At 31.6% G+C, this 17016-nt stretch overlaps 1 protein-coding gene across 1 annotated transcript in view; it reads left to right on the top strand.

Annotated features, from left to right (window-relative positions):
• The window catches only part of LOC108736374 (alpha-N-acetylgalactosaminidase), a 51341-nt gene that overhangs the window by 20774 nt on the left and 13551 nt on the right, over positions 1-17016 (top strand). The window contains exons 3-4 of the mRNA XM_025981595.1: positions 2165-2596; positions 16540-16737. Of these exons, the coding sequence (XP_025837380.1) occupies positions 2165-2596; positions 16540-16737 (630 nt within the window). The remainder of the gene's footprint in view (positions 1-2164; positions 2597-16539; positions 16738-17016) is intronic.

Genomic DNA, 17016 nt, shown 5'->3' with positions numbered 1-17016 from the left:
CTTAGATTTGCTGATGATATAGCAGTATTAGCATCTAGCAAGGAGGACCTAGAGATAGCTTTAAATAAAATGGAAGCGATACTGACAGATCAGTAGGTACTGTATGAAAATAAATAAAAGTAAAACTAAAATACTGATATGCAAGGGAAGAAAAAGTAGGGAAAGAGCGAATATAAAGATAGGAGACGAAAAATTAGAAGAAGTGGCTGATTTTAGGTATCTAGGAAGTCAGATAAGTCAGGACGGAAGGAGTAGTAGGGATATAAAGCAGAGGATAGCGCAGGGTCGAGTCGCCTTCAATAAAAAGAAGTCACTTTTCTGCTCGCGAACGGTTAATTTAGTAACTCGATAAAGGCTGTTAAAGGTGAATGTTTGGAGCACGGCGCTGTACGGGTGCGAAACATGGACAGTGGGCGCGGCGGAAAAGAAAAGGTTAGAAGCGTTTGAAATGTGGTGTTACAAGCGAATGATGGGGATACCGCTGATAGAGAAGGTTAGAAATGAAGAGGTATTAGAAAGATTAGGAGAACAGAAAACTCTATGGTCAATAAGTCATAAAGAAATAAGTGAGATAGGTTGATATGACGCCTTCTCAGGCATAAAGGTCTAGTCAGAGACATATTAGAGGCAGAAACGGAAGTTAGGAGGGGCAGAAGTAGACCTAGATTAGATTACTGTTCGCAAATAGTTAAGGATATTGGTTGTTCTAGTTTTAGGGAAATGCGAAGATTAACTCAAGTGCGTGTCCAACCAGTCTTAGGACTGACGACCTTATGATGATGACGAGGAAAAGTATGATAAGAAAATGTAGAAACAGGTGGAGGTTACCATATCGGACGATTCATATTAAAGAAACTTTCATCACTTTAACCAGTGTGTAAAAAATGTGCAATAGATTAGGTTCTGAGGTTAGGATACATTAGTAGTTTTATGATTTAAATAGTTACTAAAAAATCCAACCTTGTGTATTGAGCTAATGGGGTTAAATAGCAGTGTTAGTAATGCAAAGAGGAAGAGAGGAATTAGGGCCGGTTCGTTTCATATTATAGACTCATTTCGCCCCTAAGGAAGACCTACCCTTATGCAAATAATGCGATATTCTATTTTTTTTGGCAATTCGGAAATTGTCTGAGGTTAGAAAAGAGTACAGGTTGTTCGGACTGACAGGATATGAATGATACTATACTATTGTTTTTATTACCAAGTCATAATTTCCCAAAATTGAAAAAATCTGGAATTATGCAGAATTTCCTCACAAATTTAGGAAAAATATTAGTACCTATTACCCTGATCAGATATTTCTTTATTTATTTAACGAAAATTGTCTCTTTTAACTTCTACTAATTTAATCTATATTTGAACGAATTATATATAACCCCAAGAAACATCCTAAGGTCAGTCTTTTTCTCATTGTTAGTTTCAAGACATAAATCAGTGATAGTCTTGTGTGTTTCTCGTTCATAAAATGTTTAGGTTTAGGTGGTTAATTGTTTATTTGTTAATGGTCAATTAAATTAATTAGCAGATAATTATATAATTAGTTCTTCCAATGAACATCGTACAAGAAAAATCTGGAATTTTAAAAAAATGGGAACGCAGCAACTACAGTAATAATTAAATTAAAAAGCATTTGTTATTATCATTTTAATTGTACATTGCGTACTTAATTATTGTTATTTTTGAAACTCTAAGAAACAAGTCGTTATTTTCTAAGCAAATTGTTTCTTTTTAGCGAAATGATTACTAAGAATTTCTTTACGATAGAACATGCACTCAAAATATTTGCTGTTTCTTTCCCTAGTTCTACATATGAACAAAGAGTCAAGGCCAATGTGAACCGTCACCAACGTTTCGCCTCTTGTTGGAAGGTTTTATCAGGGTAGGCTCTCTTACTTAAAACCTTCATAAAGTCTCCTAGCAAGAGGAAAAAAGGTTGGTGTCGATTCTATAATCAAATAAATACATTACTACCCTTATTGGCGTTGACTCTTTTTTCACATACACTTAAAATTGATTGAAAAATTAAAAGGATCAATAGGTATCCTTTTGGAGCTTAGCACTGACCTAAAAAGGTTTTTATTATCTTAACTCCGTTCCTTATGTGAGATCGGACCATGTAAAAATTGTTATTTTGACAATCCTAATATTAATCTACTTTGATTAGGTCCATTCGAAAAACCTAAAATTTGGTATCTACCAGGACTTTGGCAACTACACCTGCGCAGGATACCCAGGCATCTTAGGGTATCTACAGGTGGATGCAGATACCTTTGCATCATGGGACGTGGATTACGTCAAGCTGGACGGTTGCTATGCCCACCCAACGGAAATGGACCGGGGCTACCCTGAATTCGGGTACTACCTCAACATTACTGGCCGTCCCATGGTCTATTCCTGCAGTTGGCCGGTTTACCAAATATATGCAGGGATGTCGCCCAACTTCAGCTCCATAATTCAACATTGCAATCTCTGGAGGAATTTCGACGACATACAGGATTCGTGGGAAAGTGTGCAAAGCATCATTGATTATTATGGAAATAATCAAGACATCATTACGCCCAACGCTGGCCCGGGACATTGGAATGACCCAGACATGGTAAGTGACATATGAGACTATTATGTAGTGGGTAGTACAGTTAACGTTTAACATTCAACAACCTAAACAACTTTTGACCTGCTTTATTTGATTTATTCGAGTTGTTAGACAGAACAGAAAAGGATACTTGGTGTAACTGTTTTTTTTTGCCGCGCCTGCCATAAAAATATCAGGTAGTAAGCCCGAAAAATGGTAAATAAAAAGTGAACTTTTACTTTATAACTACCTAAATGTAATGTTAATTTCAATTTCTTTAAGTATACACGTACATTTAATATTGTTAACATTTGCTTCAGTACACTAGTAATGAAATTACAATAAAAATTAAAGTTTATCTACTTTATCGTAAACCTTTAATTATTGTTATTACTTATTCATTCATTCATTCACTACACAATGATTTCGGTTTTTTAAACTAACTGACAAATTATCTCCAAATTTTTAAATTAATTTGTGAAAGTTTAACGTAGTACACAAATACATTAATCTATCCATATATGTACAGAGATACTCATATGCCTGTGCATAATATAAGCACAAATATCTGTTTTGAATAAAATTTGTGAAACTTTAATAAATATAGTAAAAATACTATAAGTAGTAATAAAACTTCAGTGATTAATTTGTAATTGAAGAGCTTAGTGCAAAATTAAGCTAGTTTCATTTTTTTGTTTTTAAATTTTACATTATCATCAAAAACAGTTTTATTATTAACATGATAGAAAAACCTTAGAAACATAGTTGGAATAGAGAGATATTAGGATATTACTGTCTTAACGATAGCAACAAAACAAAATAAAAAAAGTTTGGTTTTTGAAACAAACAAAGGAATGAATTTTATTATTTTCCTGGTATTCTCAGTTTTCACTGGTTAACTTTGAGCAAGTGAAGACAGACTAATAAGATCACTCACATCTTTTGGGATATGATACGGAAACCAATTTTCTGTTCTTTAATTTTTTTGAGCTAAGAGTACTAAGAGCTTACCCTGAAATATGATCGGTGATTATTAAAAACTCCGCTTCTATTTATTTTTATCTTTATTTCATCAGCCAAAGGAATATATTTTTGAATTTTCTCAATACGTTTTTGTTTAAGATTTTCAGTGTTTAGTACAGCAACATCTATCAGGTAGGTTGTCAGGTCTATTATGATTAACTATACTCTATACCAATAAAGCTTGGATAAGTGGTTTTCTAATACATTTTGTTGTTTGTAATACTAATGATCTACATTGAATTGAAAAAATCCTTGGTATTTACTTGCATTGATTGAAATTCGAGCCTTGAATAAAATTTTAATTGAATTGACAGAGTTAAATTAGAATACGTAATTGATTGGTGAAGTTGAATTGGAGTACTCTGACTTAACTTTTTTGTCTAGGACTTAAGTCTTAAATAGTCTGTACAAAAATAGGAAACGCCCCTAAAGTAAAACGGACCCCTTGGTCAATGCTTTGGTTATTGCTATGCACCCTTCACGATAAAAATATATAAATATACAAATAACGAAGCACATCGACACCGAACACAATCTGAGCCTCAATGATAGAAAATTTATCTGTTTTGGTTAAAAAAGTATTTCTTTTCGAAAATTGTCTCTTTTAACTTCTACTAATTTAATCTATATTTGAACGAATTCCAAGGAAGTTAATTATTATTGCGATGTTTTATTTTTGTAATTCAATCCTTAATAATAAATAATTCTTAACTTTTATAAAGAAATTTGAATTAAATTAATCAAATCGCGTGTTTTTTTCTTCAAGCTAAAGCACTCATAGCCTATATTTCAGTTGAGTTCTAGCTGTTTATTTCAAGTTATAACGATTTGATTTTTAATTATTATCATCAATTATTAATAAATGGAAATTTCCTCAAAAATTAAATAATATACTATTTTAATTTATTTTGAAAACATCGTGCACATATTTGTGTTTATTTTATATCATTATTTGTTCAAGAATTTTAACCTTCAATTTCCAAAGCTTCTCGTTGGCAGTTAGAGACATTGACAACGTTCAGATTCGTGACATTTTAATACCTTTTATTAAAATGCTCATCACGTATTTTTCCAATATTAAGCAGCTTCTTACTTTTTTTGAAAAGGAAGAAAATGAATAACAGATTGTTACAGTAGAGAACAGTCAAAATCGATAGTTTGTGGGTCAGTCACCACTTAACGAATTTCCTTACTCATACAATTTAGGTTTGCTGTACCGTATGTAATCTAATATTATATTCTTAAACGCATTGAATAATATGCATTAGAAAAAACTTGAAATTATGTCAATTATAATACCGCGAAGTCGTTATTACGGTCCATTATCTCCAATGATGTATAATTTGCCTGGTCCGGTAGTAAATGGGAACAGTTAATGTAACCCACTATTACGTTTACCTACTGATGTTGCAATAACTATTAAGTGTGTTGAGAAGTTGTTTATCAGAGTAATCAGACAATTACAAAGAAAAAGAGAAAACCTTGGATATCTCATGTATCTACACATTTAAAATTTTAGTGGAAAATTAGTAGTCAACTAGTAAATAGTTTCTAGTGTTAACCTGCTTGTATGGCCTCCGAGGCTCTGGACATAGCGTGAGATTGTCTCTTGGTAAAAAACTAATATAAAAAAATAAGATTTACCAAAAAAGGCAAAAAAGAAATTAGTTTCTGAAATGTGAAATGGTAAATTTTGATGGAAAATAAGGAGATAAAAGAAATTAATAAAAGAAAAGTGGAAAGCCCGGACTTAAAAAAAGCTAAATAGACATAATGCAGAAAGATAAAGGAGAAATTCAAAGTATAAGTGAGCTACTGGAATATTTAAAAAGGAAAGAAGAGAGTGAATTAAAGGAGAAAGAAAGGAAAGAAATGGAAAGGTATGAAAAACTAATAAATACGATGGAGAAAATAAAGGATAAATGTATAGAGCTGTAAGGTATTGTTAAAAATGGAAAGAAACAACTGGAAATGGTGCTAGAGGAGCTGAAGATAGGAAAACATGTGGAGGAGCAAGTAGAGGAACAAATTAAAAGAATAAGAAGATAAAGATAAGAAATGAAGAAAAAACAAGACCTGATGACGTCATGGGATGGTGTTGGAAGAAGACAAAGAGAAGAGAGAGTTGGAAAGATCTATAAATGAGAAGATGAGGCTGAACGTGGAAATAAGGAAAGTTAAAAAGAAAGTAAATATATAACGCAAAAATGGAAAAGTAGGAAGAGAAGCTATACATGGTTAAAAATAGTAAAAGTCTGGGCGGACAAATGGGTATATAAAAGATGACATGATTGTGGAAAAGGAAAGTATACAAAAGGGGCTGGAACAAATGCTACAAAAGAAGAAGAAAAAAAAAGATAGATAAAACCGTAAAACTTGGGTAGAAGGTGATAATAATAAACGAGAATGTATGGATATGGGGCGAGGAAATGGAAAAAATGGTAAAAAAGTAAAGAAGCAGACATATCGGAAGGAATCAGAGGGAGGAAGCGAGGCAGTAACAGAGGTACAATGAGGAAGAGGTAATAGAAATAGAGGACAGGATGATGGAATCCCAAGGGAAACTTAGATGTACACGGCAGATGTAGAAGAAGACACAAAATAGAAAATGTAAATAGCCTTAGCAGATTAAATAATGCATATATATATATACACTTGCTAAAACAAAAGAAAAAAGAAACGCCGCATAATAAAACTATCACTTCCTTCATGCCATTGTCATTCTACAAACAATATCACTCTACAAATTACCTAAACGCACCAAGATTACTTGAATGCCTTTAATATTGTCAAATTTCCCTTTTCTTTGTCCTTATGTTACAGCGATCGCTAACAAAGAGAAGATTTTTTATTCGATAGATGCATCATAATACAGGTCGTGTTTTACAAATTATTGGGTGTGAAGAAAAGTAGTAGGCTGCGACGTGAAAGTAAACTTGAAATTATAATTTTTACTGAATTTATGCTAAAAGCGCTGGTAAAAAAAAAAACACAAAAGGCCTTTGTAATTTTATGAATAGTTGCATAGTGGTAAAGTTGAAATTGTGAAGCGTGTAATTTCTGCTTGGATTCGTGAGAAATAGGTTTACGATATTTTTTTATCACAGTATCTGTATGGCACTTAAATGTGCCGTTAATAATAAATGACCTACGCTGTTAAAGGTTATGTATGTGACCTTTGTATTTTCGTTGAAATAGCTTAAATAGTTAGATGTGGCTCTATGAAAAGAGTAAAATAAGCTATGAATAATGCTGCAGAATAATAACAGATTTAGTTCAGTATGGTTATTTAATTTTTATTTATAATTACAATAATTACACGATAATTTTACTTCAACAATAATAATTTTTTTATATCCTTCGGTTCAATTCTGATGTTACGTTTGTTAAGAATGGTAATAATTGTCATACTCCAATGATAATGGACCATAAAAAGTAGACTGAATACATCACAACATTAAAAAAAGCGGACAGACACACACACGAGTGATCCTATAAGGGTTCCGTTTTTCATTTAGACGTACGGAACCCTAACCCAAGAACCAACTTGACATTGTATGTAGTTGAAGAAAAAAAAGATTTTCTCCCATACATTCAAACTGCAATTTTAAAATCTAAAAACTTTCTGGGCAATACAATAAAAATTGATTACACACTCAATATGTGACAACTTTTTAAAACAAAAGCAAACTGAATTCTCTACCAAAATGTTTATCACTACATAGTATAAAACAAAGTCGGTTCCCGTTGTCTGTCCCTATGTATGCTTAGATCTTCAAAAATACGCAACGGATTTTAATGCCTTTTTTTTTAATAGATAGAGTAATTCAAGAGGAAGGTTTATATGTATAATACATGCATAATATGGTAGAGAAACACTGATAATTTTAGAGGTTTGTAATGAGATGAGGTAAATAAACACATTTTTTTTGCGCTTACATTGCAAACGCTGGCTGAACCCTACGAGATAGATCAAAATAATGTACTACAGTATTGTACAACTTAGAAAAAGGTCCGCGATGGTATATGTCTATCTCTTGGGGATAACCCACAATAACCATTTTTATCCTTTACTTTTTACGAGAAATAATGGTTTATTTACTAAGCCATTTTAAGCAATACAGCATTAATCCTTATCAAATTAAGTACTTTTAAATACATTGTGCATTTAATATAGATCAATATGGCCCTTTACAGCATGTAACTTAAATAAATATTTTCGAAGATATTACAGACTTAAAATGCAGGGACATAGCGGTTGCGGCGATGCCGGCTGGTTTATATTGTCTAATGACAAAAAAGCTGTGATTGTTGTATATAAAGACATTCTGTAGTATATTTAGTATCAGCATTGCACCCGTGCGAAGCTGGGGCGGGTCGCTAGTTCAATATTATAATGTTCCAACGTATACATAACTTTTGGGACCCAAAATTGGTTTAATAATACTACGTCTCCCAAAATCAATTTTAACGAATTGAAGACCACTTAGCTGCCTCTCGCGATTTCGTTTACCTGTTTGTTTCTTCCAGAGATCCTAATTATCAATTTCCACATTTCTAATTTGATACGGCAGATTTCTGTTATGACTTACGAGCAATTCTTTTCATTTCCACTTCTTTTAAAATTATTCTTCCAAGAATTCTACTGAAATACGTTTTCATTATTTTGTTACAAGAAGTCTGAACACCAATTTTCCTGCCTCTGACATCAAAAATGTTGAAATCTTCATACAAATTTTCTAATTATTTCATCCCCTTCAAGTTTGATTTTCAAAAAAACGATGGTAACGCCTTAAATATTACGCAAGTTATGAATGTTCATATTGTAACAACTTTTACACCTTTTTTTGCTTATTTCGAGAATAAATTTTCAAACTTTTTTCTTAGCGCACGTAGAGAAAAATCTTGTAAAAATTACCATGCTGTCTCATAATCTGGGTGCCTCTGACTCACAATCGAAAAATTCTTATGCTTTCTGGTAAAGTTTATCAAGCTCTCTTACAAAAATTATTGGACTAATATGGAATTTCCTCATTACATGTCTCTTACACCCACTTTATAGTAACGAGCATAGTAATTTTTACTAAGATTTTTTTCTCTGTATGGGTTACGAATAGACAGAAAATTAATGTTTTCCTAAAACTTTACCATTTATCTTCGTCGATATCCACCTATACACTAGAAAAAAATCTGGTTGTCGGATTTTGTTTTTCCTAAAACAGTCGATAAACTCATTATCATTATTGGAAAACAGTCGCAACCTTGAGCAAGATATGTATTTTCTTTGGAAAACTTTTACACCTGCCTATGTAAATAACTTGGATGCGGACGGGTTAGTTATTAGTATCTACGTTATTATTTCTCGTTTGGACGGATTTGTTGATTGTTGACATTTAAATTATAGGTTTAGTCGAGAAGGCGGTTGCGGATGACCTTCTTAACAGAAACGAGCATCGAAATTTGTAACTGACAATAAAAATGATGCCATTAACTTCTTTTTCCTAACCCGTTCCAGCACTAATTTATTCATACGGTTATTATTTGTATCAATGCATAAGTAAAATATGTTTTTGGAATACCTTGGCCGCTTCTTTTACTAGAGTTTTACATTACAAATGCTAATTTATGGAAATATTTAAATACGTATGAAGCATGTCAATTATATGTGTGTAGGTATTCACGAACTACAGTATATTTATCAATGTCCAAGATTAATATAAAATTGTAAATACATTGCAAGGAGTAATGCAAATGCAAATCTCAGTCATATTTCACTGAAAATATCAACTTTTATTTAAAAAAATAGTGATGTCCATCAAATCAATATATACAGAGTGGCCCAAAAAGTATGTAATATGCTCATTGTGGTCAAACTGTAGATAGACATATTAGAAGCTAAACAGGAGCAAAAAAGGCAGAGGAGGACTAATAGCTATTCATATAAGTTCAACGGTACAATCAAATGATGGATCGACACTTTATAGGAACGATCTGCATAGTCGTGAATCTGGCACAACAAAGTGACCAAAATGAATTTCGAAAACACCGAAATTAGTTGCCCTTTAGGGGCTAATTTGGGGTCAAGCTCGATAATTTGGGAGCCCATAAATTGTCAAAGATGTATAAAATTCAGTGTTGTGACGCTTCACGCGAAGTCAGCACAATATACATAAATATATGTATATGCGTATCTATATTAATCAAAATCAAAATTTAACTCTTAAGGGCTAATTAACTGCATTCAGCAAGTATACATCCATTACATTCTAACCAGAAGTAATATATGTATAATGAGCAGATATATGCTTAATACGTAAAAATACGTTATTTGTTTGGTAAGGTTATAGTGAGGTTTGCTTGACTGTTTTATGAATATTGAATATTGAATATCTCTGACATTTTACGAGTCTCTTTTTGGCCTTGGCACCAAATTCGCCTCTGAAGTGCCCCTAATTTCATCATTTTTGAAATGCATTTCGGCCACCTTGTTATGCCAACTTAACAGTTATCCAGTTCGGGTTTTGTGAAAAAAAACATTTTAATCTAAACATCGAAGACGCGATCAACATCATTAAAGACAGTACAACTGTAGGGATAGATTAGTATGTTTAGATTTGTAGATGATATAGCAGTATTAGCATCTGGCAAGGAGCAGTTAGAGATAGCTTTAAATAAAATGGTAGCAGTATTGACAAAACAGTACTGCATGAAAATGAAAGTAAAACAAAAGTACTGGTATGTAAAGAAAGAAAAAGCAGGGAAAAAAAGCGAATATAAAGATAGGAGACGAAAAATTAGAAGAAATGGCCGATTTTAGGTATCTAGGAAGTCAGATAAGTCAGGACGGAAGGAGTAGTAGGGATATAAAGCAGAGGATAGCGCAGGGTCGAGTCGCCTTCAATAAAAAGAAGTCACTTTTCTGCTCGCGAACGGTTAATTTAGTAACTCGATAAAGGCTGTTAAAGGTGAATGTTTGGAGCACGGCGCTGTACGGGTGCGAAACATGGACAGTGGGCGCGGCGGAAAAGAAAAGGTTAGAAGCGTTTGAAATGTGGTGTTACAAGCGAATGATGGGGATACCGCTGATAGAGAAGGTTAGAAATGAAGAGGTATTAGAAAGATTAGGAGAACAGAAAACTCTATGGTCAATAAGTCATAAAGAAATAAGTGAGATAGGTTGATATGACGCCTTCTCAGGCATAAAGGTCTAGTCAGAGACATATTAGAGGCAGAAACGGAAGTTAGGAGGGGCAGAAGTAGACCTAGATTAGATTACTGTTCGCAAATAGTTAAGGATATTGGTTGTTCTAGTTTTAGGGAAATGCGAAGATTAACTCAAGTGCGTGTCCAACCAGTCTTAGGACTGACGACCTTATGATGATGACGAGGAAAAGTATGATAAGAAAATGTAGAAACAGGTGGAGGTTACCATATCGGACGATTCATATTAAAGAAACTTTCATCACTTTAACCAGTGTGTAAAAAATGTGCAATAGATTAGGTTCTGAGGTTAGGATACATTAGTAGTTTTATGATTTAAATAGTTACTAAAAAATCCAACCTTGTGTATTGAGCTAATGGGGTTAAATAGCAGTGTTAGTAATGCAAAGAGGAAGAGAGGAATTAGGGCCGGTTCGTTTCATATTATAGACTCATTTCGCCCCTAAGGAAGACCTACCCTTATGCAAATAATGCGATATTCTATTTTTTTTGGCAATTCGGAAATTGTCTGAGGTTAGAAAAGAGTACAGGTTGTTCGGACTGACAGGATATGAATGATACTATACTATTGTTTTTATTACCAAGTCATAATTTCCCAAAATTGAAAAAATCTGGAATTATGCAGAATTTCCTCACAAATTTAGGAAAAATATTAGTACCTATTACCCTGATCAGATATTTCTTTATTTATTTAATTATTTATTGAGTATTTGATTGAACGGTTCATTTAAATAATCTTACTATTTATTTTATTGCATATTTGATAATAGAATTGTTGGAAAATCATCAGTTTCCATAAAACTGTCAAGAATGTCCTAATTAAAAATAAAATCAAAATTTCCTATCGTTCTCGATTTTTAAGGCATTTGCCCGACTAATCTCCTTGTTGCTTCCTGTCTATCCGTTAATTTTAGGGTAATTAATGAAAAATCCGTCCAAACATACTATACGTAATATCCTGTATGTCAGGATAAAGCTAAATTTGTTTTTAAAAAGAAGGGTCACGAAATAGAGAAATAAGAGAGTAAAACGAGCAACTGAAGGATTAGAAAGCACTGATGATATTTGTCATAATATAAAAAAAATTACAATTTTTGTTGCCCTTCTACATGTATGTAAATGTTAGTATAAGAATTCGGTTGAGGTACTTTTGGATGCACTTATTAAATTATTATCTTGAAAGATGACCCAGACAGCACTGCTGTTGTATAATTTCTCTTTCAAGCAGTAATGCAACTATTTGAAGGGATGGGCAGTAGTGGGGTCAAGTATTCCATTTACCCATCATCATCATAAGGTCGTCAGTCCTAAGACTGGTTGGACACGTACCTCTACTTTTTCCTATGCTAAGCTAAACTTCGCATTTCCCTCAAACTAGAACAACCCACATCCTTAACTATTTGCGAACAGTAATCTAACCTAGGTCTACCTCTACCCCTCCTAACTCCTGTTTCTGCCTCTAATATATCTCCGACTAGACCTTCGTGCCTGAGAAGGTGTCCTACCAACCTATCTCGCCTATTTCTTATTGATTTTCATAGAGTCTTCTGTTCTATTCTGTCTAATACCTCTTCGCTTCTAACCTTTTCTATCTACGTTATCCTCATCATCCGCCTATAACACCACATTTCTAACGCTTCTAACCTTTTCTTTTCCACCGCGCCCACTGTCCATGTTTCGCACCCGTACAACGCCGCTCTCCAAAAACACACCTTTAACAACCTTTCTAGAATTTCTAAATTAACCATTCGCAAGCATAGGAGTGACTTCTTTTTATTAAAGGCGACATGATCCTGCGCTATCCTCTGCTTTAAATCCCTACTACTTCTTCCGTCCTGACTTATCTGACTTCCTAGATATCTAAAATAAGCCACTTCTTCTAATTTTTCATCTCCTAAGTTTATATTCGCTCTATCCCTACTTTTTCTTCCCTTGCATACCAGTATTTTTGTTTTACTTTTATTTATTTTCGTACAGTACTGTTTTGTCAGTATTATCTCTAAGTCCTCCTTGTTAGATACTAATACTGCTATATCCATTTATCCACCTCAAAAAATTTAAAACCAATGTTTTTATGAATTGCTTCTTTTCAAATACACATAATTTCTTATTCGTTTTCTAGCTTGTGTAACATTGTATACCTTTATGAATAGTAACAAAGTTTTAATATCCTTAATTGAAAAAAATTTTAATTTTAAATAAATAAATCTTTTATATGTTTGAAATACAATTTTATTACATATTTCTCATAATGAAAGCTTACGTATACCGAGCAATGAGTAATGAGTGTTTACAAAGTGCATTGCATGTCTGTTGACAATCTTTAGCTTATTTTGCAATTCTAAAAGACGTACGTAGACATGTCAGCTTTTTGAAATAACGATTTTAATACTATATAATTAAATGCTAATTACTATATCTTCCTTTGTGAAATATATTATGTAATATTCATTTAACACTATTATTAATTACTGTTGGTATTGTAATATTAAAACTGTTCTTTCTAATTAACTGCTTTATGTAATAGGTATCTATCATAATTTAATGTTGATTACTCTTTTGAAATATTAGATTATTACGTTGTTTCACAACATCCTAAAATCTATTCCTTTTTTAAAATCAAAATTCATCCAATATATTTTTATTTACAAAGAACATTTCAAGGTAAAAGGTTACAAAAATTAATGGAAAAGGCGTCAAAGATGTACGTCTGCATATCAATATCGCATTGTACACGGCTAAATGGGACAATATAGTAAACAAATAAACAAATTCTTCAGAATGTTGCATTCACATTGATTTGGAACAAAATTTTTTAACTATGGTAGGTAGCTAAACAAATAAATAAAATATTCAAAATTATTCATTATATTAAACAAATTTTCTAGAATATTGTAGTCATTATTTCGTCTTCTTGCCATTACCCAACATTTCATGGCTGTTGTACTTAAACAACTGTTGTATTTTATTCATTCTGAAACATTTATAGCACACCTTGATCTTTAATTCCTTTTTGGTAAGTTATAAATAATAAATCATCGGAACAGTTTCGCTTTCGTTTTACACGTTTCACTTTTGCCTTTTATTATAACAGATTATTTAAACAAGACTTAAAGCAAACGAAAATTTCACTTTTGTTTAATTATGCATCCTTTATTAAAATTTATTTCGTGAGTAACAAATTTTACAAACAAAAAATAATCAGGTCATTGTTCGAGCATAAAAGACATTAATTGTATTAGTAGAAAAATAAAAGTTGGCTATTCGGAAGTTTCTTTAGCAAAGTCATGACCGTATTTAAAATTGTAATTGCAAGTTTACTTAATGGTTTTGTTGTACGTACATTGAATTGTGACCTCGTGCAATCGAATTTTAGTAGACCACTTTTTTGAACGAAAATCAAGAGTTAAAAACTGAATCTACATGTATGCAAGTTCTTTTAAATATTTATGTGTTGTTGCAAAAAATCTAAATAGTGTTAGGAGTTTTAAAAATTTATCCCATAAATATTTACAAAAAAAATCGAAAACATAAAATTATCTCACAGTAATGAAAACAAATAAATACTCCTAGTATGTCTTCTGATCTTAATCTTATGCTGATCCTGGGTTTTCCTAAACACATTTGGCCTTTTTATTGATTTTTGCTTTCTTTTGAAGACTTTTGTAGCCTCATTATCGAATAAATCAGTTGATGTTTTTCCTTTTTAATTAATTTCAAGATCATTTGAGATTTTTTTGCATAAGTACGTACTATTATCCTAAAATTAGTCAGAAAATTTTGCTGTTAGAATTGGAAGTATTTAACAATTTTTACACAATACAGCATTAAATATTAGGAAATTAAAAGTATCTCAACCTAATGAAATATGTATTAATTTATTCATTCTACAACTTTATTTATTAAAATAAAAATTCTTATTACCATAAAGTCATTGGTTTTTACAAAAGGGTACGATTTGAATACAAAAAATTAAACAAAATTATTGGTATGTAAGGAGGGGTAAAAGTTGAGTAAGAATTATTATCAAAATAAGAGACGAAAAATTAAAAAAGGAATTTGCTAATTTTCCATATTTAGAAAGTCAGGTAATTCAGGATGGAAGAAGAGATGGAAGTATAAAATAAAGGATAGTGCAAGAAGAAGGAAGGAAGGTATATGTTTCGAGTACGGCTCTGTACATTAATATGAAATGAAATGTTATAGACAGAAAAGGTATTAGAAGCAGTTGGAATGCTTAAGAGCGCTATGAATGTCAATGAGAAAAAGGAGAGACAGGGTAATAGGGAACTTCTGTGGTTAGTTAAATAAAAATTAGAAACAGGAATAGGAGTAAAGAAAGGCAGAGATAAACCTAGTTAAGATTAGTTCCTGGATTATATTATAGGTATTACATTCTAATTTTAGGGAAATGCAAAAATTGACGCAAGATAGGATAATGAGTGAAGGTGCATATCTAATTAATCTTTGAACTGACTACCGTAAGACGATAATAAAGTCATTATGTATAAATTTCATTTGCAAAATTCTATTTGTTTCTCTTTTAAATTTGATTTGTCTGTATGTAATACAGTCATTTAAAAAAATGAACTTACAATTAATCATATAAAGATCATCATATTTTAATGTATTTTATGTATGTGCTAATTAGAATGGTATTTCCATCTATGGAAGATGTACTTGTATGTGAAATTGTTTTATACTCCTTTAATTAAATTGTAAAACCACGTCATACGTTCATTGTAATGTAAAAAGCATCTAAAAACTAAATGCTCGTTTTACTTCCTTGAAGTTTTTCTTACTCTACTTATGAAGTATGTACCTACTTATATTAATAATGTAACTTATACATATCGATAATAATGTATATGAATAGTTGTTCTTTTTATTCAGTGCATGTTCTAGTTTTACTATTTTCATTGTTCTGGCCTCTATTTCGTAACTACCAATGAAATGTGCCTAGTACATAATGGCACTATTTCAGGAATTATTACTTTTTCAGTGAACTTCTCAAGGCGTAGAGGAAATATAATGTCCATGAAAAAATGATGTTTTCTAAAGCTTACTGAAGAATAAATTTCACTTTTCAGTTAAATTTTATCAAAGAATTAAACATAAATATGTGCTGGTAATCTTTTTATCTGTTTTTATGAAAACTTTAAATTCAAAATAATATGTAAAAAAAAATTAAAATTTAGAACTAATGATTTCCGTTTGAGAAAAATCTTAAAATGCGTTTTTTACTTTAAAAGATGAAAAATATGATGAACAATGTGCAAAAATTTGTATAATTAGCCGGCTTTACGTCCAGATTGAAAATGAAAATAAATCCAATCAATTTTGGCATAATGTATGTATTTGAAACCTTTCTAGTTCAACTTCTCCAATAAAACTAATCATCCTCGACTTGATAGCAGCCGATGCGCAAAAGACATTTGAATCATTGCCCTGATTTTTTTAACAAAATTAAATTTTAAGAAATACAATTTCTACATGATCATTAACCTTATGTTTGGGTCAAGGTATGGCAATTAATTTTAAAGAAACGTAAACTGATTTCAAGTACCTACAAGTACAAGTTTTCTAAAATCTGAAACGAATTTTAAGGAGGCGCATAAAAACCAATTACGAAGTCAAATTCTTTTGTATATTTATATTCGCAGTAATACTAAGAAATTAATAAATTTGCAGTAATTTACTTAGTTTTGTTTTGACCTTTTCAGCTAATTATAGGTAATTTCGGCCTGAGTTATGAGCAAAGCAAAGCACAAATGGCGATATGGGCCATCCTTGCTGCACCTCTCCTCATGTCAGTCGACCTTCGAACAATAAGGCCTGAGTATAAAGCAATTTTACAAAATAGAAAAATCATTGCTGTTGATCAAGATCCCTTAGGAATACAAGGAAGACGGATTTACAAGGTAAATTTTCTTTTGTTTATTATTCTTTATAAACTTTAAAATTTGTTTAAAAAGAAAATAAAAACAATTCAAATTCCGTATCTAAAGCAACGGAAACAAAGAAAAAAAATTAAAAATCATTCTGATGCATACATTTCCTTTTTTTGTCTATAGTACAGAAAGTGTTATCAATATTACAAAAAAATGTTACAAATTTTTAGTTTTAAGGAAATAATATATGTAAAAAAAATTATGAGTGCTGTCAGCACAGGGCAAAATAGTATTACGTAAATGAAAGTT

Source organism: Agrilus planipennis, unplaced genomic scaffold (genome assembly GCF_000699045.2).
Source record: "Agrilus planipennis isolate EAB-ADULT unplaced genomic scaffold, Apla_2.0 scaffold122, whole genome shotgun sequence".
Classification (NCBI taxonomy): Eukaryota; Metazoa; Arthropoda; class Insecta; order Coleoptera; family Buprestidae; genus Agrilus; species Agrilus planipennis.
This window is presented reverse-complemented; position numbering and strand designations above follow the sequence as displayed.